The 24,981-nt window shown below is 32.1% G+C and overlaps 3 protein-coding genes across 3 annotated transcripts; 1 reads left to right on the top strand and 2 right to left on the bottom strand.

Moving 5' to 3' along the window:
- Nucleotides 1–14,172: 14,172 nt before the first annotated feature.
- Nucleotides 14,173–16,793, bottom strand: LOC139771494 (uncharacterized). The gene is made up of 3 exons (XM_071704309.1): nucleotides 16,585–16,793; nucleotides 16,336–16,498; nucleotides 14,173–16,256 (listed from the first exon to the last, which is right to left on the bottom strand). The coding sequence occupies exons 1-3, from the start codon at nucleotides 16,660–16,662 to the stop codon at nucleotides 16,120–16,122; spliced, it is 378 nt and encodes a 125-aa protein (XP_071560410.1). The 5' UTR covers nucleotides 16,663–16,793; the 3' UTR covers nucleotides 14,173–16,119.
- Nucleotides 16,794–19,092: 2,299 nt separating this feature from the next.
- Nucleotides 19,093–20,893, top strand: LOC139771490 (uncharacterized). Its single transcript, XM_071704307.1, has 5 exons — nucleotides 19,093–19,401; nucleotides 19,781–19,889; nucleotides 19,975–20,055; nucleotides 20,127–20,315; nucleotides 20,543–20,893. The coding sequence occupies exons 2-5, from the start codon at nucleotides 19,782–19,784 to the stop codon at nucleotides 20,891–20,893; spliced, it is 729 nt and encodes a 242-aa protein (XP_071560408.1). The 5' UTR covers nucleotides 19,093–19,401; nucleotide 19,781.
- Nucleotides 20,894–22,205: 1,312 nt separating this feature from the next.
- LOC139771472 (putative nuclease HARBI1) lies at nucleotides 22,206–24,566 on the bottom strand. Its single transcript, XM_071704268.1, has 4 exons — nucleotides 23,192–24,566; nucleotides 22,932–23,076; nucleotides 22,602–22,796; nucleotides 22,206–22,517 (listed from the first exon to the last, which is right to left on the bottom strand). The coding sequence occupies exons 1-4, from the start codon at nucleotides 23,195–23,197 to the stop codon at nucleotides 22,321–22,323; spliced, it is 543 nt and encodes a 180-aa protein (XP_071560369.1). The 5' UTR covers nucleotides 23,198–24,566; the 3' UTR covers nucleotides 22,206–22,320.
- Nucleotides 24,567–24,981: the final 415 nt, after the last annotated feature.

Here is a 24,981-nt window from a genome sequence, read left to right as displayed (position 1 = left end):
TTTTAAAAATAGTAAATTTATTCAAAGAAATATTTAGTTAATGTTATATTATGTATAATTGATAGTATAAAATATTTAGTTAAAAAGAACAAATCAATATAGTCAACAAACAAAATAGTCAAAAAGAACAAAAGAACAAAATATTTTGTACAAATATTTTGTTAAACCAATCAAATCATCTGCTTGGCAACATACAATCTTCCGGTTTTATTAAATCAACAAAATTTTTTTTGAAAAAATAATTATTTCTCTCAGTGTAGCAGTTAGTGCTGTGATACATGAAAACACAACGCGTAGGTATATTCAAATTTTAACAAAGTTTTTCCATAGATTGTTTACATATTTTACCGTCAGGTTGAAATGAGAATTTCTAGCGATCTTAATCTAAGCCATTTTCCGACATCTATCTCGATTACAAATCTTGGCTACAAAAGGACATGCGCGGTGTAGGAATTTGCGTGCTCAAGACTGTGCAAACCCAGCACGCATGTCCAAAATTGGGATATTTGGGGTCTTATGATATGATGTCTAAAAGACGTCTTACGTTCCAATTTTGGAAAGGTGCTGTCTGGGAAGGTATGTTTGTTTAAATAAGAACGGAGCTCATTCCAAATCTCGTTTGTGCGAAAGCTTTGTTTAAGTACGTCCATAAGTACAACCGTGTAATATGCTTGTACATACAAGCTCTCCAAGCTCGACGCGCTCGTAAGTAAGCTCGCTTCGCTCGAACATGCGCGCACACGGGCGCTACGCTGCTGAATCGGATCGCGCGCGCAAAACCTCGCTCTGCGCGCGAGTAGGCGTGCGGGAGAGCAAAGAGGAAAACGCCGGCCGGGCCGCAACCGCAGCCCGCAGCACGGATGCCGCTGGATGCCGCGTGAGCGAACGAGCGGCTCGCAACGGTAAAACGTAACCGTTGTGCCCCCGACTGCGAAAATTGTGATGAGGTGGGGAGGGGGCACGACTGCCACGATGGGAGACGCGAGAGGGGGGGGGGGAGAGGAGAGATCGACGATGTAACACATAGCGGTACAGCATCCCCACCGTCCGGTGAAATCATCCTCGGGGTTCACGGACAGTCGTAATTCGTGGCTATCGCGCGCGTACGGAGCTCGTTTTTTAATTTTCCGTGGGATACCGTGACCGATAGGCACGGGAACCGGTATTTTATGATAATATCGCGCTGTATAAAGCGCTGTTGAGCAATAATAATCTGTTTATTTCTCTCCGGCACGCCGCAACCGTGGTAATTCAGATGTCAGCAGCACTTACACGTTATTTAACTCTTTTATTATAAAATTATATAAATATTTTATAAATAAATAAAAAATTGTTTTACTTGAATTTAATTGCAAATTTAATTCTAAATTTAATTTGATGTAAAAAGGAAAAAAATTGAATAGATTGTAAAATCTTGAATGTAATATAGTTTTTAAAGGAAAGTTTATTAACTAATAAAAAATATTTTTTGAGGAATTTATTTCTTAATAAAAGTAATATTTTCTTCTTATTATTCTTATTATCATTAAGTATTATCCTGCTGTAGAACAGAAAATTCTTTTATTGTTTCTATTTTGATCAAAACATATAGAATCATTAAGCGTTATTCTATCTAATCACGAAGACATTTAATATTCTAAACTTATAATCACGACTTACTTTTTCCGATAATAAATCTAAAATTAATTAATATTTAGAAGAAAATTATTTTCCATATCTAACAGATTAATCTCTTTCTCCTCATACATAACCGGTTTATCGGTATATGCGACTGTAAAGATCATAAAGTTACTGTTAGAGAGCAGTATCTTTATTATGTTTTGTATTACGTTACAATCTTAATAAGTTTATAAGTAGTTAGTATTATTTCCTTTCTCATATTCTGGTATTATTAATCTCTTCATACCAGAACACATGCAGTAAAGCGTTCAGATTTCTAAAGTAATTATTCTAAGGTAATTTCCATAATTATTCTGAAAATAAAACGTTTCTGCTATTAGAAATAAAAGTAAAATAGGCATAAGAGTATTGTTCTAAAAATAAATTAAATACAAAAATTGATTTTTCGAGAAAAAGTAGAATATAGATAAATATGATAAAATTGACAGTCTCTTTTTTACGGTAAATTCTAGATTGCAATAGACAGTTGTTAATTTGTTAATTTTAGAAAAGTTAGAAACATATAGAATCGAAATAGTATTAAAAAAGCAAAAAGTCGTATTACATTAATTTCATTTTAACCATAAATGATGTCAGAGCGTTCCTTGTTAGAAAAATGATGTCTTCGATAGAGCGTTAATAGTTGCTTTCCATTTACATCAAAACTCAGATAATTCTCACTTGTGATGTCATTCTGTCTTTATTATTCATTAATTCCCAAAAAGGATAGAACGACGTTACAAGTGAGAATTATCTGAGTTTTTATGTAAATGGAAAGCACCTATTGTCATCGTAATAAAAAGAAGTGTCTAACGGTTGACTGTGATCGAGACAAAAGTTAGCAAAGACGTGGGTTTCAGGTATCGGGACTTCGAAGTGCTTCGCCCTATCACTGCTTCGTATAATAACTTCGATGCTGTCGTCTTCGAGGTTCACGGTCGGTCGTTTGTGTCTATCGCTGTTACACGTTTACGATTACTTTGGTTTTATTTATAGTTTTGCTTTCAGCACTCTTACACAACATCATAATAGAAATGTTAATTTCTTCGGAGAGCGATAATTTGCAATGCCGCGGCTTCAGTAAGACAATTTGTTATGTCGTCAAGTCAAATCAATCGATCACAAATCACTAATAACATGATATAATTATTATAGTGTAAGAATATTGTAATTTTTTGTAATAAAAATTAAAATAAACTAATAAAAATTAATTAATATCGCTTGATATACATATATAATAAGTTTTATTATCCAAACAAATATATACTTAAAATAATTTAATTTATAACTGCGAGTATAATATGTTTTATTTGATCTAAAAACTAGAATTTTCACCGATCGATTCGTATAGTTATTATCTATACCTGTAAAACATTATAATAATTTGTGGTCATGTCAGTTTTTAAACTTTTACCGATGTCGGTACGTGCCAAATTTGTGTCTGCAAGAAAACAAATGATTCCTAGCCATGTCACTGACCATACATTTTTGCGTACGTCGTTCTCCGTGAAGTTCACGGTCGGTCGTTTGTTCACTGTTCGTTCACCATTACGGACCGTTTGCTTCCACGCTGGATAATAAAATCCGTTTTATAAATTTCACGCCTTATCTTATTTTGGCTTTGGCGATTTTATCGAGGACTTTTTTCTTCCATGGTCGAGCTGTTTGTACGATATGATTGTTCGATCGTAAAAATTATCAAGACCAAATAGCAAGAGGTACCGATACTTGCAAGTAAACCCTAATCGAAATGCCCGCGCGCCCTGTAATTTCGGATGCGGTTGAACATCATGACGTGTTCAATTCTTCGAATCCATCGAGAATTATATTCCAAACGGGACGCGCGAGATGGGAAGAAACTGGCGACGCGCGGAGAGAAGAGAAGAGTCGAAAGACTTGCGACGCCCACGGCGATCAACGGTACATCGCACCCGCTCGCAATTCCTCGTACAGCAGCCGTACGCGCGCCTCAGGTAATAAGTCCATACGTAAATATGTAAATCTTCTAGCGCCTTGTGTGTACTACATATGCATCGCGTTTCGTTTTTCGCGATGTCGAAAAGGCGTACGCAGGATATCAGCAGCTATTGCACTTCCTTTTATTCATAGTACCGTAACATGCGGTAAGATTGCAATATAAAATATAAAATTTTTTTACATGATATTTTTTAACATGTATTTTTTCTTAGAATCAAATATATTTTACAATCTTATTTTCTATTATTTTATGCTTTATTATCTTATCTTTTATTGATCTTTTCAAAAGAAGTAAAAGAGAAGGGAGGGGAAGAGAGAAAGAGAGATTCTTAAATGTTAATAATGCATGTATATAGATAGACATTTATAAAGATTTCTTAATCACACTTATGCTTAACTTATTATTAAGAAAGTATTATATAATTTGGCACGTTTTTTCTAAACATAAATGTGTTCTTTTGTTTTATTCGCCACACAATATTTGTATAACTAGGAATAGACATATAAAAAGTAATAGAACTTGCAGATATATGTAAGAGTCAAAATTTTAAAACTTTCTCTCTGAAAGAATTTATTGTAACTATATATTTAGTAAATTGTCTTAAACAATATAGGTCAATAGAAAATAACTTTCAGAATTTTTTATGTGCATAAGAATTTAGGCATTAAGATATCATTAAATAAAAAGTTTCTTAAAATAAACCTTTATGAGCAAAATACTTTAATATGTAATATCTTTTTTCCTTTAAAATAACATATAGAAATGAATATTTTTAGTGTTATATATTAATATGTCTGTTTTATTTTTATATACCAAACGTAGTTTATAAAATTACAGATTAGTGTTTATAGATCGAGTTTATGTATAACTCTCACTATAAGCGTTAAGGAGTTTTGTTGTCATTCTTATTTTTATTCTTCTAATTTGCTATTTTATTTCAATTTTTTCTCATCTATTTATTCCATTATCTTGTCACAAAAGCTTATATATGGAAATGTATATAAGCTTAGTACATTTAAAGTGATAATGTAGATGTATGTGAGTGTCTACAATGTATTGTCTCGGGTTCATGGATTTATTACTATGCCTAAATTCGAAAAATGATTGTGCAGATCAATTATTTTTACAGAAAATATCTAGGAAAGGTTTATTCTTCGTAATAGGTGCGCCATCGACCAAGAAACGAAGGAAGGATCCGAATATGTACTCGAGGAAAAGAAGGTAACGGAACGATTATCTTCCGTCGTGTTCATACATTCTATTTTACCGACATTGGAGATTTTATTATTTGATGTTATTGTCACGCGTTGCAGAATATTCTCATTTAATTACTTTTTTTACGAATAAAAAATGACATAATATAACAATACAAATATTAACATAATAAAAAATTATTATATCTTAATGTTAATAGTCTTGTTAATTTACATTTGAGTCTAAATATCTTTGAAAGTGGAATTATTCTTACATGGAACAAAAATCTCTAATAGATGTCCATTAGACGTCCGTCATTGAAATTTGAATACCCCATTAGATTTTCAAATTTTTATAAACGTCTACTAGATATTTATAATTTCACATTTCATACTTCGATCGATGTGTTCATACTTACGTATTCGTAGATATATCTTTTAAACGTTATATAGATCAACTATTGATGTTTCATGGAGCTTCGATGGATAAATAATAGATTTTAACTTAATTTAACGTTTTATAGATTCTTTATTAGTATATGAATGTTTTATTGATAAAGATTAAGAAATTAGACAATTATTTATAAGTTGTTGCATATATTTTATTTACTCATTTTTATGTGTGTAGATATAATGATTGCACCGAATACAAGATATATATTTTATAAAATAAGAATAGTACTTATTATATATTTAATACATTTAAAAACATGTAAATAAAACGTATATTCAACTACAATTTTTGAATAATTGTTTCCTTTCTAAACTATACTGTTAGTGCACACACACAATAACTGTGTATAATTCTCTTATTACAAATAAATATGTTTCTAGTTTTATTGCTTTTAAATTTTTAGTAAGTTGTAGAATATTTTTATTCTCGCAATATATACATATATAAAACTGATGTCGGAAATCACAATTATTCTTAACGTAAATATGGAAGAGAGACAATTAATAAAATATGTAAAAATAAATTAATGAAGATTTCTTAGGTACTATTTTGGCCAGTCGTCTGTATTAAAGTTTAAAAAAAGATGAGCTATTTTAGCATGTTATAAGTTATAATTACGATAAGTCATGTGTTGAAAAAGTTTTATTGCAATCAAAATACAGCAAACTGTAAAAATATTGCGGCCGGTCTTTTAAAAAATATTTCATGGAACAGATACCTTAAAATTACATTTGACTAATCGTAAATGTCGCAATATAAGAAAACTCTCAAAATCTGATGGAGGAACTGGTCATTCATCAGACACATAATTTTCTGCAGTTATAGATTGTTGTATCATTGTATCTACGTTATAAATCAGGTTTTGAGAGTTTGCTTATATTATGACACTTACGATTAGTCAAATGTAATTTTAAAGTATCTGTTCCATGAAATATTTTAAAAGACTGGCCGCAATATTTACAGTTTGCTAAAAAAATTATTTAGTAATATTTGTTACATTTACCTCTGCTGAGCTTCTTGATTTCCAGAAGCTTAGGAGAGATAAATGTGACAAATATTACTAAATAATTTTTTTAGTAATTGATATATATATATATATATATATATATATATACGTCAATGGCGCAACAGTCTGAGTCGGACTTAGGCCTCCCCCAAAGTCATGTGCTTGTGGTGCGCACGCAGGTTGTATGTACACAAGCACATGGGACCTACAGTTTAACGCCGTATCTGAACGGCAAGGTTGAGGGGGTTTCGAGGCAAGGGATACTCCTGACGGGCTGCCATTCCGTCGAGGAGGAGAGACAAGCGATACAATTTATTTATTTTGGTTCTACCAGGACTGGATTCGAACCTGAGATCTTTGGTTTAGCAGACCAGTGCGCTGTCTGCTACGCCACGCTTGCTCTCTAGTAATTAATATCATTAGAAAAATATCTAAAAAAATCGCCAATTGCACGTGTCAGTATGAAAAACTGTTAGGTATTGAAAAACTATTGTACAAAATATTGTCTAAATACATATCCAATCAAAAATATAAAATAATAATTTATTAAAACATAAATGTGTTAATTAAAAGAGAAACTTTTAAGGATGTATATCGCTTATGTCAAAATAGAGGGATGAAGCTGAAATTTACAGAGATTGTGCACTTATATATCCCAAAAACCTGTGTTAAATTTGCGATTGATTGTCTGACCCGTTTCTGAGATATTTGCTTTAAAAGTTACAGAAATTTTATATATATAGATATACTTTCCATGTAAATATCATAATATGTATCTCTGCTCCTGTACAGTAAAAATGAATGAAATTTTTATGGTACACTTCTATGACATCGAGAATTGCAATTACGGTTTTTTAAGTTTTTCTGTTAATATTTTTTTTTAATTTTTTAATGATTTATTTAAACAATATCAAGTACAAAAATGGGACAAAAATGCAATTTTTTCACTTTTTCTGTCCCAATGATAACATGTTGTTCATGAATAATTTCTGAGACTAGCTTTACACTGTTTTATCAAGAAAACAAAATTATACTACATATAGCTATACGTAAAACATCCTTAACTAAATAACTAGTGTTGGAATAAGAAAATTGCATCAAATAAAAAGAGGAAATATGATAAAAGTTATAAAAAATTAAACATTTTTAAACCTATATACCAATATAAAAGAAGATATTTAAATATACAACATATACACAATATATATACAATATATATATATTTAATAGAAAAAAAATGTTTAATGTAAAAAATTAGGCGCTGCTAGATATTTAAATACTATAAGATAATGAAAACAAATAACGTTTTTAATTTAGACTTTAATTTGACACACACTTCTTATCTTATGATGTTCGTTTATTTATTTTGGCCATATACTGAAGCTCAGAGAAATAAACTTTGCGATATAATAGTTACATATATTGATGAAAAATTTTCAGAGTAAGTTTGTGCAATTTATTTTATTTATTTAATATTGAATAGCATAGTGATTATCATAATACATACTTTCACAGGTTGCCAAATGATATAGCAAAACATGTTGCTGAAAAAATTTGTGAGGCTTTTCCAACTGAAGTTGTTAAAACTTATTATATTTCTCCAATAAAAAAGAAAAATTCGGCAGATAACAAATCTAAAGCATCTAAAGGCAAATTGATATCAATGTGGAGAAATAAGAGGAATAGGAATAAAAGGTTTTCTGCCAAAATTCCAAAACCAATAGAAGAGATTGAGAACGATGTTTCAGATGGTAGCATTATATTTATTTAGTTGTATGTATAATATTTAAATTTGCCTGTTGCAAAATTTTTTATTTTTTATAGAAAATGTTGATGAGAAAGTTTTGGAAAGTATGAAATGGTTGGCAGCTAATGAGGCTCCTTGGACAGAGGTTCTATTACATTGGTCTGCAACATATGATTTAAGGAAAAAAGATTTGCACAATAATCAGGATAGAGATTTGTCTAATATTTTTTCTAAATGGACACATTACAAACATCCACATGGTTATAACCTCATAAATCAAGATTTTAATAAAATTGTCTCTGTCAAATGTTGCTTTAAGCGAATCAAATTTTAAACGCTTCTTCAATATAATTCTTCAAAATTTTTCAATTAATTCCAAAAACAACGATGGATATGAAATGCTCAATAAAATAAAAAAGGAGGATTTGAATAATGGTATTTATTTTTTTATCATTATTTATACATTATTATACGAATATCAATATTCATATATCAGAAGAATAGATCTATTATATGTTTCAGAACAAAAAATATTAACAATGTTTAAACTGTTACCTCATCTAATACCCCCAAAAGCAATGAAAAAAATTGATGGAGTATGCAAAAAGGCTTCTATTTATGCTGCCGAGAAATGCATGATAAGGACTGTGAAAGTATGTACATATTTAACCCTTAAATGCCACCCGGGGTCCAGCGGACCCCAGACCCTTTAGAATGATATATTTTCAAATGTTCCCTCCAAAAATGGAGCTCATATTTATTTATTTATTATTTTTGATTTTTTTGATTTTGGAGCCAATATTTTAACTGTTGGCGATCTTAATTTTTTATACTATGTTGAAATTGAAATTTTAACAATATAAGTATTTTATTCTTTTTTCTAAGCCTTGAACAACATTGAAAATAATTTTCATAACTAAATATCAAAAAATCAATAAGTAAGGAGACATTTTTCATGCTGGGGTCTTTTAGACCCCATGTGTCATTTACGAGATTCTTGAGAGGTGTGGCATTTAAGGGTTAAGAAAAAATTGAACTTTTATGGTCTATTCTCTATTTAAATTATATTTGGCTGTGGATTTTTTTATTTAATCATATTAGTAACTTTGAAGCAAGCCAAATTTTGCACATTTTAATTATATTTAGTTCTTTCGACGTTAAACCGAACCGAAAGCGTTCGATGGACATTACATATATAGAGAGATAGAAAGAAAGATTAGAAGAGGCAGCGTGAGCATTACGCAAAGATGATTGGCGGCAAATGTGTTAACGCTAGACGTTGCATGCATAAAGAGAAAAAACGAAATGAAAAAAGATAGAAAATGCTTATTACAGCGTTTCATTAAAATGCACAAAATAAGGCTTATTATAAAATTTGATAAACAATATATCAGTTACATTATTGTTTCAACTATTTCTTGTTTTTTTTTTTTTAGATTGCTGAGATGTTACTTTAATAAGGCATGAAGCAAAGCAGCAAGCCCAAATGTTAAAAATTACACTTCAACCATATATCATTAATGTCGATGGAAAGGATCTGCATGAAATATATGTTTGCGTCGATGACATTATATAAAACAAATACTGCTTTAGAAGCTATTGATGCCTGCTTTAAAGCATTTCAAGTTTTTCATGTAAAATATCCATCAGCTTGCGAGCATTTATGGTTGCTAATTCAAAAAGGTATTTACATGTTCGATACTATATATGATGCACAAATACCTCATATACAAAATGTGTTGAGCAAAATTGTTAAGCCCGATGAAAAGAACATAGATACTTCTGATCATCCTGATGAATTATCAGATTAATATTGAATCTTTTGTTTTACATATATATATAAAGTTCTTTCAATTTACAGTTCCTTTAAATTACAGTTAATACTTAATTTCTAAGTTCTGTAATATAAGATTTTTATTATTTCTTTCAAAATGAATTGTTTTTTTTGCGAGAAACAATTTATAACTATGGACCTTGTTATGCAACACATAAGGTTAAAACATAAGTTTATGTTAAATTGTACCGTTATGTGTAAGTTTGGACAATTGTAATGATCAGTTTATATATACTAATGTTTACTCTTTACGAAGACACGTTCTTAATAAACATTATATATCAGAAACAAAATTAGCTTCAAGTATAACTTCAAAGCGTATAAATGATACAGTTCTTGCCACAAACGCTTCTGAAATTTCTGATGCGACTTCAACTATTCCTCATTTTGATCCAAAGTCAAACAATTCTAATGAGAGTCAAAAACATATGTATAACACGATTGAAACGAATAATTCTGTAAATAATGAAAAGTTTGACATTGACGTTTACCAATCAACTGTTTTTAAAACGGCTCTTTCTACTATAGTAAAAATGTATGCTGACTTCCCAGGTAGCAAAATGATATCTAAAAGATATCTAAAAGTTAACCGAAAAAGGACTAGGATGACTTTTCAGTTGGCTAAAAAGATTCCTTTTTGACAACAAAATTGTGTCTCATGATTACTTAAACGGCACGTAATGGATATCCGTACGCTAACTGTCGATGTCCATATGCTAACTGTAAGGCAACTTATAGCGTTTACCAAATTGGCAACATATGGTCATTGGTCAACCTGTATCAGTTGCCAATAGGTCAACGTAAAGTTACCGAATTGCTATACCAAAATGCTGTACAGAAATGGCTGTCATTCAACAGATGTCTTATAGATGTCCAAAAGATTAACGAAATGGCATCTAAACGGCACGAATAAATGATGTCCAAAAGATATCTTATTTATGGAATATATAGGACAGGGACAGGTGAACAATAAATGATAAAAGTTTATTGTTATCTGAAATCTGGATGTACACAATATAAAGTTAATTGTATTATCTAAAATTATGAGTACACAGTTAACAATCAACTAGTATATTTTATAACATAAAGTTGATATAATTATAATTATAATATATATTATATCAACTTTATATTATATTATAAAATATACCAGTTGATTGTAACCTGTGTACTAAATAATTTTAGATAATACAATTAACTTTACATTGTGTACATCCATATTTCAGATAACAATAAACTTTTATCATATAGTATATAATACAATTAATATAAATCCATATTTCACACTATTATTTATATATATATATATATATATATATATATATATATATATTTGGAACTTTGATAAATATTACTTACTAGCTGGTTACCCGGGCTTCGCCCCGGAGGACATATGTAATAAGACACGCAAATAGTCTCTCTCTCTCTCTCTCTCTCTCTCTCTCTTTCTCTCTCTCTCTCTCTCTCTCTCCTCTCTCTCTCTCTCTCTCTCTCTCTCTCTCTCTCTCTCTCTCTCTCTCTCTCTCTCTCTCTTTCTCTCTTCTCTCTCTCTCTCTCTCTTTCTCTCTCTCTCTCTCTCTCTCTCTCTCTTTCTCTCTCTCTCTCTCTCTCTCTCTCTCTCTCTTGTGCAATCTATTAGTAATAAGGGGATAAAAAAAGGCACAGGTAGGAGACCTATTTATGTAATTGAGAATAAGGGGATTATGGAAAATTTTGAGCCAATTAGCGCAAGAGACCTGGAACAAATTGTTAGGGAACTACCACGAAAGAACGGAACAGAGGAAGGGATAAATAGTAATATACTGAAAATGGTGCTACCTGTGATAAAGGATGAGTTTGTAGGGGTAATAAATGATTCGCTTAGGACAGGTAAATTTCCAGAAGGATGGAAAACATCCACGATAATACCGATACCAAAGGTAAACAAACCAAAAAAAGCGAGCGAGTATAGACCGATTAATAGGTTACCGATATATGAAAAAAGTATTAGAGTTAGTTGTAAAAAAACAGTTGGAAAAAATTTCTAGAAGACAATGAAATAATAACCGAATACCAATCGGGATTTAGGAAACAGCAGTCGTGTGAGACAGCATTCAAAGTTTTATCGAGGAATGGAAGTTGATAATTGAGGAGAAAAAAATGGTGGGGGTGTTATTCCTGGATCTCAGGAGAGCGTTTGAGACAATAGATAGGGTAAGATTAGTGGAAAAATTATATCAGTATGGAATAAGAGGAGTGGTATTGGAATGGATAATATCGTATTTAAGTAATAGAAAGCAGCAAGTTAGATTCAATGATATATGTTCTAAAATAATTGAGACAGTATATGGCGTGCCACAGGGATCCGTATTAGGACCTCTATTGTTTATTTTGTATATAAATGATATAGTTAAAGTCTGTCCGGAGGGAAGTATATTTAGATTATTTGCAGATGACACGACCGCAAGTGTAACAGGTGAAAGTTGTGAGGAATTAGAAATAAAACTAAATATGGTGCTCGGTATACTTGAAGAATGGATGAATGTGAATATGTTAAAAATGAATGCAGATAAGACCAAATATATGATAGTTAGAAGTATAAGGAAAGAAATAAAAACAGACATAATAGTAAAAAGTTTGGATGGAACTATAATTGAGCGTGTCGAAATAACGAAACATCTGGGTGTAATGATCGATAGTAAACTCCGTTGGGAGAATCACTGTGATTATATGTTAAAGAAAATAGGGAAAAAAGTGAGTTTTCTGAATAGAATAGGAAATGATATATCGGTGTACACTCGATGTACTGTGTATAAGTCTATCATAGCGCCTCACTTTGAATATTGCGCAACGATGTTAGTAGGCATGGGTGAAACGCAACTGAATCGACTGCAAGTGGCACAAAACCGTGCCATGAGAGTCATACTGCAATGCTCGCGATATACAAAGGTAGAATTGATGCTGCAAACCCTTAAGTTTATGAATGTAAGACAGAGGCTAATGTACAATGTATGTATTTTTATTTTTAAGATAGTAAGAGGCATAATGCCAAAACATTTAAAGTAATAGGATAGAAATAGTAGGAGATGTGAGTGGACGGCAAACGAGGCAGGCTGAGAATATTAGAATTCAATATCGCAGGACGAGAAGCGCACAGAAAAGTCTATTTTATGAAGGTTTGAATATGTATAACGGCCCCCTACCGATAGAAATTAAGCAATGCGAAAGAATTGAACCATTCAAACGTAGGTTAAGAGAATATATTGTACCTCATGTAGAGAAATTAATTTAAGAAATTATGTAAAAAAATAGCCGAGAAGGCTAATAAAGCTCAATCTCTCTCTCTCTCCTCTTCTCTCTCTCTCTCTCTCTCTCTCTCTCTCTCTCTCTCTCTCTCTCTCTCTCTCTCTCTCTCTCTCTCTCTCTCTCTCTCTCTCTCTCTCTCTCTCTCTCTCCTCTCTCTCTCTCTCTCTCTCTCTCTCTCTCTCTCTCTCTCTCTCTCTCTCTCCTCTCTCTCTCTCTCTCTCTCTCTCTCTCTCTCTCTCTCTCTCTCTCTCTCTCCCTCTCTCTCTTTCTCCCTTTCTCTCTCCCTCTCCCTCTCCCTCTCTCCCTCTCTCTCTCTCCCTCTACCCCTACTTCATGTATAATTCTTTGAGATTCAATCAATTATTTCCCAAAAAAATTGGAAAAAATTATAAAAACCAGTTTCCAAAAAGATCAGTAACAAAAACTATACACATCATGGCGCTCCCCGAAAAATTCTACCCCTACTTCATATACAATTCTTTAAGATTCGGTCAATTAATTCCCGAAAAATTGAAAAAATTTCGGTACCGGCTTCCAAAAAGATCGGTAACGAAAAATTATACACTTTATAGCACTCCCCGGAAAATTCTACCCCTGTTTAATCTATAATTCTTTGAGATTCGGTCAATTATTTCCCGAAAAATTAGAAAAATTAAAAAAACCGGTTTCCAGAAAATCAGTAACAAAAAACTATACACATAGTGGCACTCCCCGGAAAATTATACCCCTATTCACATACTTTTGGTAAAAATTTGATCTGTAATTCTTTGAGATTCGGTCAATTATTTCTCGAAAAATTAGAAAAATTAAAAAACCGGTTTCCAGAAAATCGGTAACAAAAAACCATACACATAGTGGCACTCCCGGAAATTCTACCCCTATTTCATATACTTTTGGTAAAAATTCGGTTCAGGGGTTTGGGCTGGGCGTTGATGAGTGAGTCAGTCAGGACATCTTCCTTTATATATATAGATTAAACATCCTTACATCTAGAAGCTTAATATTATTTCGCGTGGTAAATTATCGTATCGCATTTTATTCAACTAATGAGCAACATGGACATTTAGAGTAAACTTATCGCTATGAGCAGTGTTACGTGATGTGGGCGCTAACATTCGTATAACTGGACGGGCTACGGAGTAAAATGTCATTATCTCAGGTCAAATTAAGCCGCCTTCAATTCTACGACAATAATCGGACTCTTCTTAAAGTATTAATTCACTCTATTAATAAACAGAATTTGTGATGCCGTTAATCGTTAGTGACAATCATTAATAGAATCTATTAATATCTATTAATCATTAATATCTATCAGTCGTCAATATCTATTAATCATTAATATTATTAATATCTATCAATGTATTAATTAATTATAATTTATTTATTATTAATCACTAATCAATGTATCGCCATTAATACGCCAACAATATAATCTTAATAATAATTTATTATTATTAATAAAATCTGCGATAAACATAAATTCATATTAATTATATAACTCATTAGAAAATCTGACAATTTTTACGAATGTTAGCGCGCGTTATTATTATATTCGTGAAATAAACGATTAATTCTTAGCTAATTGGACACTATCGTGCTGACGAAGTTACGACAAAGTTACAAGTATCAAAAAGCCGTGTAGTGTGAACGAGTTGTACCTATGGCAGAGATCAAGCTTGTTTATTAGCAAAGATCTGAAGCATACTTCCATTTATCGACTTTTCGTTGATGTAACAACGAGCAAAGATGAATTCGAAGCTTAATCAATTACAATAAAAACGTGTGCTGGCGCTAAATATTTCAGTGATAATGCTCTATCAACTAAAATGTATTGCGACTAATGTACAGTATTATATGTACGATAAATTAATAAAGAGTGACTAATACTAAAATTTCAGTGCATTGCGGTGCACATCGAGCTCCAATCTCTCAGATATCTGCTGTCTCTGTAATTTACAAGTATGCAAGATGCTTCCGCGACGATAAGCATTTGATTTTGCTGTGTCAGTATCTATATTGCGTGTATAGACTTTTTGACCACTATAGGAAAAGTGTTGATTAAGCAGTGACAGGATACCTGAGTTATGAAAATGTATGAGCACTAATTGTGTCTCTTCATCTCGTGACGACACATGTATATACTGATGGAGAAAAAAAATTAAAAAACAAAATAGTTATCTCTTTTGCGTACATGTAATTGAATATGCTGGATAAAAGAAAAATATCTCGTCGAGTAAAGAAGTATAGATATTTTGTTTGCATTCAGTGCAATCAACTACAGTACAATCAACGAACAAAATGTATTAATAATTTAGATGAAAATCGCGTTTAGTTTCTTAATTTTTGTGACAATTATATTACTGCGTTGTAATTTCACAACTGTACGTAACGGAATCATCTTGCATATTACATAAACCATCGCAACAAAATAGTATCATAGATTCTCTTTGCTTTTTTCCACCCTTTCTTCAAAAATAAATACCCTATAAAACTTTCGTGTACATGGGATATTGTATGCGAGCCATTGAATACTATATTGATATTTTGTGTTTGTATGTGTATGTATGTGTGTGTGTGCGCGCGCGCGCACGTGCGTCTGAGCACGTGCTAATATTATTCAGATATAAATGTAAATGAGATCGTGTAAATAGTGAAGCATAAAATCACTCTAATCGTCTCACTGTTAGAGCAACTTCAATATTTATCTTATAAAAAAAGGCACGCGTGACGCATATTATAGACACAGGTACAGTAATATATATCTTGTACATAAACAAACAAATCTCACATGAGCAAAACACAGTTGCATATAAACAACATTATCACATCCACTTATTTATATGAATATTAGGAACTTTTTGATATCTATATTTATCTTATTTAAAAAAAGGTACGCGTGATGCATATAGACGCAGGTACAGTGTAATATATATATATATACCAAATACAATGCTGAATCCATATCACTGATGTTGAAGATTTTGACGTTCACGACGTTTATTTTCTGCTTTTTTTCGATCGCCCCCACGGCGAAGCCACTCGGCGATTCGGTCTTCGACAGTTTTGATTTTTGTCCCTTCAAATGTGTTACGTACAACATCTGAAAAAGTAGACTATGAGACGTGGTAACTTTTTTACGGCGAAGAACTTAACAAAAGTGTTATATGCCATGTACATACCAATTATGACATATGGAAACGTGAACTTGGAGATTTTTGGTTTGTTCTCAGCTCCGAGGGTCCAAACGACTTGTTGAGTTAAATCATCCGTCATAACTACTTCCATTGCATATTTCACTGCTTTTTGAACTGATTTTCCGTCGATGTCTTGAATTTTTTTCATCTAGAAAATATCAACAATTTAAGAAACTTAATTAAATATTGACGAAACGATGTATCAGCACAGTTTCACAATACTCGTATACGTACAAATTGATCTCGCATTTGTCCATTGTCTTTGAGATCACGATCGAATCTTTGTAATTCGTTAATATCAGTGAATGGCATCTGGGGGAGAAGTGCATAATGATGACGATCTATACGCTCCACTGGGTTATCATTTCTTTGCCCTACTTCCAGCAACTCATTTAGTTTTTGTAGAATGCAATTCTCAAAACCCTTTCGTTCCTGTCTACAACCATCTGAAAAATAATATAATTAATACCCACTCGGCATGTTATGGCACAGTTGAGAGCATTAAAATGTATGATCTGAGGTTTACTTAATAAATGCTAAAGAACCACGGGTCCCAAATACAACACCCACTCGGCATGTTATGTTGCTGAAATATTGAAATATTCGGAAATGGTGCAGAAATATTTCGTTAACATTTCATTTGTAACTATGCATCTGAAATATTTCAGAAATGTACCTGCATCATGTTTTTTATAATATTGCATTAACAATATTTCTGAAATCTTTCAGAAAGTTGTTTACAATATTTGTAAGTTTCTGTAATATTGCAAAAAAATGTAGCAGATGCAATATTTCAGAAATATTTCTGAAACATTATAAAAGTAATATTTTGTTTGCATTGCACGAATAATATTTCTGTAACATATCAAACGCAACATTGCATTTAAAATATTTCTAAAAAATTTTTGAAAGATTGCGTAGGTAATGAAAAATTGAATTGCAGGCAGTGAATTTCTACAATATTGCAGAAGAAATATTGCAGATGTAATGGTTTAGAAACATTTCTGATACATGATAAAACTATTATTACGTTTACATTGAACGCGTTATATTTTTGAATGTTTCACATACAACATTGCATTTGTAATATTTCCGAAAAATTGCTGACAGACTTTAGAACTTATAAAAAATTAAATTTATTATTATTTAATATTGCATTTTATTGCATTTTTTCTTTTTTATTAAGAATTTTCCAATATTCCAAATTTTGTCATATGGCATTTTTAATATAAAATATAAAATATTTAATAATATTTAATATAAAATAATATTCGACGCTGACTGGCAAAAAAGATTTATTCGTATATCTGTATTGTTAATATTGTTATGCGATAGCTTTATGCTCACCAAAATAAGCAAGTATAAGAAAGAAAGAAGGGTCAGAGTCAGAGGATCACCACTACCCTGTTCGATCATCGATGTCAAGCAACAAGGCGCCGGTATACTACTTGGATGGGTGACCGGCTGAGAGAGCGGATTTCTTCGGACAAATGCGCGGCGGCTATACGCACATAGCTTAATATATTTTTTTTGTTTCGGTAACAAATTATTTCATTTTTCACATATCAACAAATAGTTTTTTCGTCAGTAACAAAATTTTGTTTGCTAATACAAAACATTTTTCTCAGTGTAAAATGTATTTGAAATATTTATGAAGTGTTTCTGCAATATTTCGTAGATATATTTCAGAAATATTTCAGAAATATTGCCGAAATCTTTCAGCAAAGTTGCATTTGAAATAATTATGCCGTTTGAAACATTGCAGAAATGTTGCAGAAACGGTCGTGAAATATTTCTGAAATATTGATGAAAGGTGTAATATTTCAAATGGAATTTTGCAGAAATGTTTCTGAAATATTACATGCCGAGTGGGCAGGAACAATCGGAACTCTGTCGCTTTCCACTGAGCGACTTCTTCCAAAGAACGCGGATGTCGTGAAAATTCTGCTGGAACAGATTTAGCTAACCTGCGATAAAAATCGTTAAATGCGGCAAGCTTAGCTAATGCTTCCTCGGATTTTCCCATAGCGCGGATCCAAAGTAATAGAAGTTTTTTCATCGTTCCTAGGCACAACAGGTGCATATAATCGAGAGGGAATTGCTTTATCATATCAATAATACCTATGATTTCAAAAGGAGACATGATATTCAGAAATGCAGCAGGTAATCCTTCTCTGAAAGTCGCATTAGTTCTCAAAGTTGAATCCTTCTCTAGAAATATTCGTCGTCCATTCACAGTTTTACCAGGTTGAATGCATTTGGCACAACGGCTATTATGAGCGGGAAAACAAGAGATAAAATTTCGTGCAGGAGTATCAGCAAGGATTGCGTTCAATCGTACAAAATAGCTTCGATTTTCGTAAATAAAACCCTCATTGTACAATTTCATGTACTCTGTGAGAAATGCTTGTAGAAATTGAGCAGCGGATGAAGGCTTTTTATTTCCATGAAACGCTCCAATAACGAATGGTTCGACTAACTGAGTTCCAACAACTTTACCTAATATGGGCCACAACTGACTCTTAGAACTCTTTGATAGAGGTAGTCCATCGATATTAATGTTAATTTGGAGAATCACAGAAATTTCCGTGTCCGAACTAGCCAGCTGGAGGCACAGATTAATAGACAGATAGCCAATGGCCCTTCAAAAGTCGAGACCAGCATTTCCGTGCTTTGATTACCGACACACTTTGCCCCTTACCGACAGACTTTGCCCCTAGGATTGAGTCCGGACTAAATCACATTACAGACTTTGCTACCTGGGCAGCGATCGCCTAAGAATTGGTGAATTTTTTCACTTTTCACTTTCCACAATTCGTAATCTCACGTGAATATTTCCAGTTTTTACATATGCACTGAGAGTGATCGCGTACGTATAAAGTGGAAAAGTGAGATAACTAGAACAATTCGTAGTTGGAAACCACCTTCACGTCTGTCCTGTAACCTCAAAATATCTTGAAGATATTGAATATTGAACACGATAACCAACAAGAATATCTTATCATATGTTATTGTATCTGTGCAATAAAATTTGGATTGTTGAAATCGCAAGTATGTATTAATACAATTAATTATACTACATTATATCGTATTACTCTATGTATTCGTTTATATATATTGTATTATTCGCCATAATTTGTGATAAATATAAATAAATAAAAGTTTTAAACAAATAAGGCATTTGTTAGAATAAAATGTGTTATTCGAGTGATAGGTAATCATTTAGTCATAACATAATCCATATCTATATAAATATTACACGATATTAAAAACATATATAATTTTAAAATATCATCTTTTTAAACTATATATATACTGAAAGTTATAAAAATTGTGTCAAATCCTACGCTGCCTGTATAATACAATAATATAGTATATTTAATAATAATATGTAATTAATCATTTAATATAATTTAATTAATTGCTTTAGTATGAATGTCACATACAAGCAACGGGAAATTCTGCTGGATTCCCTGAAACAGCATCCGGAAATAATAAGAGGTCGAGTTTCAAGAAAGTCTGAGAGCCGGAAAGAATTGGTTATTATATAAATATAATAATTTTGTAAATATTTGTATATATATTTGTATTCAATATTAGAAATGATTATATTATACATTGCAGAAAGATATATGGGAGCAAATAACAGATAAGCTAAATAGCTCCGGAGAAGGACCGGTTAAAACAGTACAAGAATGGATAAAGGTATACTGATTTGTAAAAGAATACACGAAGAATATTAAAAGCAGTGCATATATTTTTATGTTTTTTCATAGAGTTGGTCAGATTGGAAAATGTACGTTCTTAAGAAAGAAACGAATAGGAGGAGAAATGTACAAGGCACAGGCGGTGAACCTCCAAAAATTGTTAATTTTACTGACCTTGAGGAACAACTATTGGAAATTCTTACTCCCGAGGCAGCTGGGTTGGCAAATATACCTCAAGCAGGATTTAAATCAAAGAAGGTAATTGACCACTCTGGCCACTCCCTCTACTATAAGTGGTCATATAGCATTATCAAGTCGTGTGATATAAGTAGCCTGAGAAAACCCAGAAGCTCTGCTTTTTGCATCCTGCATGCGATGGATTTAACGTAACGTTGGCAGACTGGGATGCTCCCGATACTTATTACTAATATTATTACTCTTATTAATATTGTTATTATTATTATTATTATTATTATTATTATAAGGGAACTGAGATACCTCATCCAGAAGTCCCAGAAGTCTTAGAAGTCCCAGAAAGAAGTGTACAAAATGAAATCATAGATGATTTCGATGTACTAGACATCGATAAAGTGCCAATTATTTATTGCGATGATGATCTCGGCAATTCCACTACACGTACCCAAAGTGGTTGTACATTTGAAGAGGATGACGATAAAGAAAACGTGAATTGTGAACTAAAAAATAAAAAACGAAAGGCAGGATTACTACAGAACTCACTTTCTGAAATCGTCAACTGCAACGATCCATCTAGTACAACTGCCGGCAGCTGTAATAACAGATCTACAAAATATGGATCATCAGATAAAAGAAGGTAAAGGTAGATTGTTCCTACAATGAAACCGAACAGGTGACGAAGAAAAATGAAAAGCAATCTGTTGCGTTACCAGAAAAATAAAATCTTTAAGCGAAATATCACATTGATGTTACGCGTTCAAGAAGAGACACTTGAACTGAATCGTCAAGAACTTCAACTGAGAAAAGATGCGCTTAAGACGCAAAAAGGCATTTTAGAAGAACTAAAAGAAATAAAAAAACTTTTGCGTCCATGAATTGTGAATAGTAAGTATGTGAATACCTCGTTGTTGAGTGAATTGTCTTAATAATTTTAAAATAACCTCGTAGGAGAAAAAGTCTGAAAATTATCAAAAAATTTATCTGAAAATGTCTTCAAATTGGGACCATTTTGAAAGATCTTGGTCAAAAAAGCTTGAGAAATTTTCAGAGAATTTCAGAGACAGAGAATTTCTAATTTTTCAGAGAATTTCAGACGTTTTTAGAAAGGTGTTTCAAGATTTGAAGACATTTTCAGAGAAATTTTTAGACAATTCTCAGACTTTTTTGTCAGTGTGATTCTATCCCGTTTATATAAGCGATGCAGTATGTCGCATGGTTGTATCGGCTCTTAATAAAAAGAAATAAAGAACAAGATTCACATTAGTCCTCGGTCCCCGTCTACAATAGGTGTTTTAAGCCTTAAGCCCTAAGAAATTGACCAATCACAGTCGATTATTTTCCTCAAATTCGACTGTAATTGATCAATTTCTTAAGGCTTAGGGCTTAAAACACCTATTGTAGACTGGGACTTACCGTATTATTAAGACAATTCCGAATTTGTCAACGACAGGTAGTGTACATATATACATAACATCAATTCTGACATTTACTACGTTTACGCGAGCGTTACTTCTATAACAACTTACAATAATTCACTCGTTTACGCGGAGTAAATTATCGTAAGTTACTACAAAATTCCGTTTACGCGAGGGAATTATCGTAAATTACTACAGAAGTAACGCTTGCGTAAACGTAGTAATTTTGTTTATTTGTTCTGTCATTAAATATTTTATTTTGTATTTTAAATTAGCATAACAATAGTTACTATTGATTATTTATGTCAATAAGATTGTTCTTTTTTTTTATAAAATGCTATGAGCAGCGCTATTACAGCTTTCTCAACGAACTGTTATGTTAAAAACCAAAGAAAACGTAGACTGTAAGTTCAAATAACTACTAATTATTTAAGACAATAAGATTGTTTATTTTTGTTGTAAGATTCTATGAGCAGCCCAATTACAGCTTTCTCAACAAACCGTTATCTTAAGAACCAAAGAAAGCGTAGACTGTAAGTTCATATGACTACTATTTATTTGTGACAATAAGATTGTTCTTTTCGTTCTTTTTTGCGTAAACAAAGTTATATAACTGTTGATTACAAATTTTTGTAAATGAATAAAAACGCAAATTACATAAAAAAGCGCCGTATTATGTTCTCTCGAACTTCATTTCCTGTACGACGGTTAGGGACATCCATGGCATCAATTCCATTGGCATCGGCATCATGAACTTCAAGGTCGATGTCGTCGAAATACGGCTCTGGATCTGTGATGTTGTACCATTTTGCGACGTTGTGTAGAACACATCCAGCATTAACAATCAGTGCTACATAACAAATATCAGTTTTCTTTAGTTATTGTATATTACCCCTCTTTTAAAAGCATCATGAAATACAAATAGGAATTTTACCTGCAAATTCTGGTTTGTAGTGAAGCGCCCGTACCTTCCGCAAACATCTCCAACGTCCTTTCAGAACGCCTATGCACCGTTCAACTGAACATCGGGCCTTTACATGTGCATTAATGTAAGCTGCAGATGGTGACCCTGGTATTTGATTTAGCTTAGGAATCATTAAATAAGGTAACAGTGGATATCCGGAATCACCTATACATCAAAATATAGTAACAAAATCATATAGAATAACGAAATTGATCTATCTAATTTTCATATTAAAGTGTATACCTTCTCAACATAGAGAATTATACATTTAAAAATGTTCGTCAGAGTATTTGCGCATACCTAACAGCCATGTACCCGTCCTGCCATTCCTATGTTGTTCTTCCAGATGAACGGACACTTCAGAAGCATTCCAAACCCTTGAATCGTGAGTCCGGCCTCCATGCCCTGCATTAACTGCCAAAATCCGTAGATTGTAATCACTAATCTAAAATTGAAATTCGGAAAAGTGTTAATTTAAGTATATTAGACCGATTAGCGTAACATTTTATAACTCTGGATGAATCTACTGTAGCTATTTTACGAAACATGATTACACTCACAAGCATAACGTTCAAAGAATGGTAAAGCTTTCTATTTAAATATAAATGCTCCCTGATCGTTTCCGGTGGCCATATCGCTATATGGACTCCATTAACAACACCTATTACTCCAGGAAATTGGCAATTGTCCCAAAATCTTAATGAAAAATATATTATAACAATTTATTACACACATATATGATATTTAAAAAAAGTTTCTATATTCATCAGAGTGCTTTTTTTTTTTTGCGTGGGGAAATCTTCAACTACCGGGTTCCCGGACCTGACTGTAAATAGTGCAGGTCCGGTATATGGTCCGGTAGCCCCCTCTTTGTGGGAGGGGAAAGACGCCCCCACCCCCGGGGAGGGGCGGGGGGAGTGTCGGATTTCTACCGACTAAAACCCCACGGATGACCATCTGAGGCGCGTTTTTCAGTAGTGAGGGGAGGCCCCGGGAAACGCGATGATTCTTCCGGGACCCCCCCCCCCCCCGCGTCATCAGAGAGAGTGCTACTAATATAAATATTAAAGAATGATCAAAGTACGTATTAATAGAGTATGAGAGTAATTAAATATTTTAACTGTCAAACTAACTTTCATGTTCCCTCACCGCATCTTTTGATAATCTAAAAATATTATATAAACTTTTTTTGTGACAATACACATCAAACAATTGTATTGCCATTTAACGATCTATCTTTCTATTCCAACCCAAGTGGTAGTAGCTTTAATTTTTTTTAAAAATATTTATTGTATCACTCAATTAAAAGTTTTAATCGATCTCCGTAAACATGGAATTTATTTTCCGAAAGCTGCGCCCTCCGTGCGAGAAAGGCTCTTGTGCGGAGCAAAATGGGCTCCGTCTTTCGGGAAGAGACGTTAAGCCGTTGGTCCAAAGAGTTAAGTGAGAGGAGAAGGGTAGTGATGGATGAGAATTGTAACCCTACGGGGATCGATTAAAACTTCCATTTTACTCCATTTTTTTACTCCACTCAATTAAAAGAATAATATCATAAAATTATGTTACCTTTCAACTCAAGTGATATGTAAAAATTAATACAAAATTAAACATTTATTTAAAAGAAATAAGAATTAAAAATACAAAATTAAAAAAATTCTATAAGTTTTAGTTAAAAAAACTTGGCGCTATTAAACAAAACGGTATATTAATATCATACCACTTAGGTCGGATTTTTGGATTTACATCCCACATAGCACATAATATTGCAGAAATATTGCAGTAATATTGCAATATAGTGGAAATATTACGTATTACAATGAAATATTTCAGAAATATTACTGATATATTACACGTTTTTAAATAATATTGAAATATTACAGTAATATTGCTGCAATATATTGTTGAAATATAATAAAAATATTATTTAAAAAATATAATTTTATTAAAATTTTATTAAAATATTATTAAAGTTAATATATATATATACATATACATGTTATTCTTGGTAAGATACAATAGTATGTAATATTGGCAAAATAATAAATTTATCTTTGGTCGGAATTTTATAAGCTTTTGCTTTTATATTTTGACACAACCATGATTCTATACATCTATTTTGTTTGGCTATGACTATTCCAAAATGTTGTGATTCGCATGGTGTAGTGAACAAATTTGTATCAGGTATCAGTTTTTTTCCTATAATATACAGATTATTATTTTGACTTTTAGCAATATTGTGGACGCAGATAATAGTATTGTCCTTCAATAAAACGCAGTTATTTTTGTTATCGTCACAATTTAAATATAATGAATCTATATGCAATATTTTATATTGTTCTTCATAATCTCG

Source organism: Temnothorax nylanderi, unplaced genomic scaffold (genome assembly GCF_030848795.1).
Source record: "Temnothorax nylanderi isolate EJ_2023f unplaced genomic scaffold, tnyl_v1.0 TNYL_tig0040_pilon, whole genome shotgun sequence".
Taxonomy (NCBI): domain Eukaryota; kingdom Metazoa; phylum Arthropoda; class Insecta; order Hymenoptera; family Formicidae; genus Temnothorax; species Temnothorax nylanderi.
The sequence above is the reverse complement of the archived record's forward strand: the minus strand, read 5'-3'. Positions and strand labels throughout refer to the sequence as shown.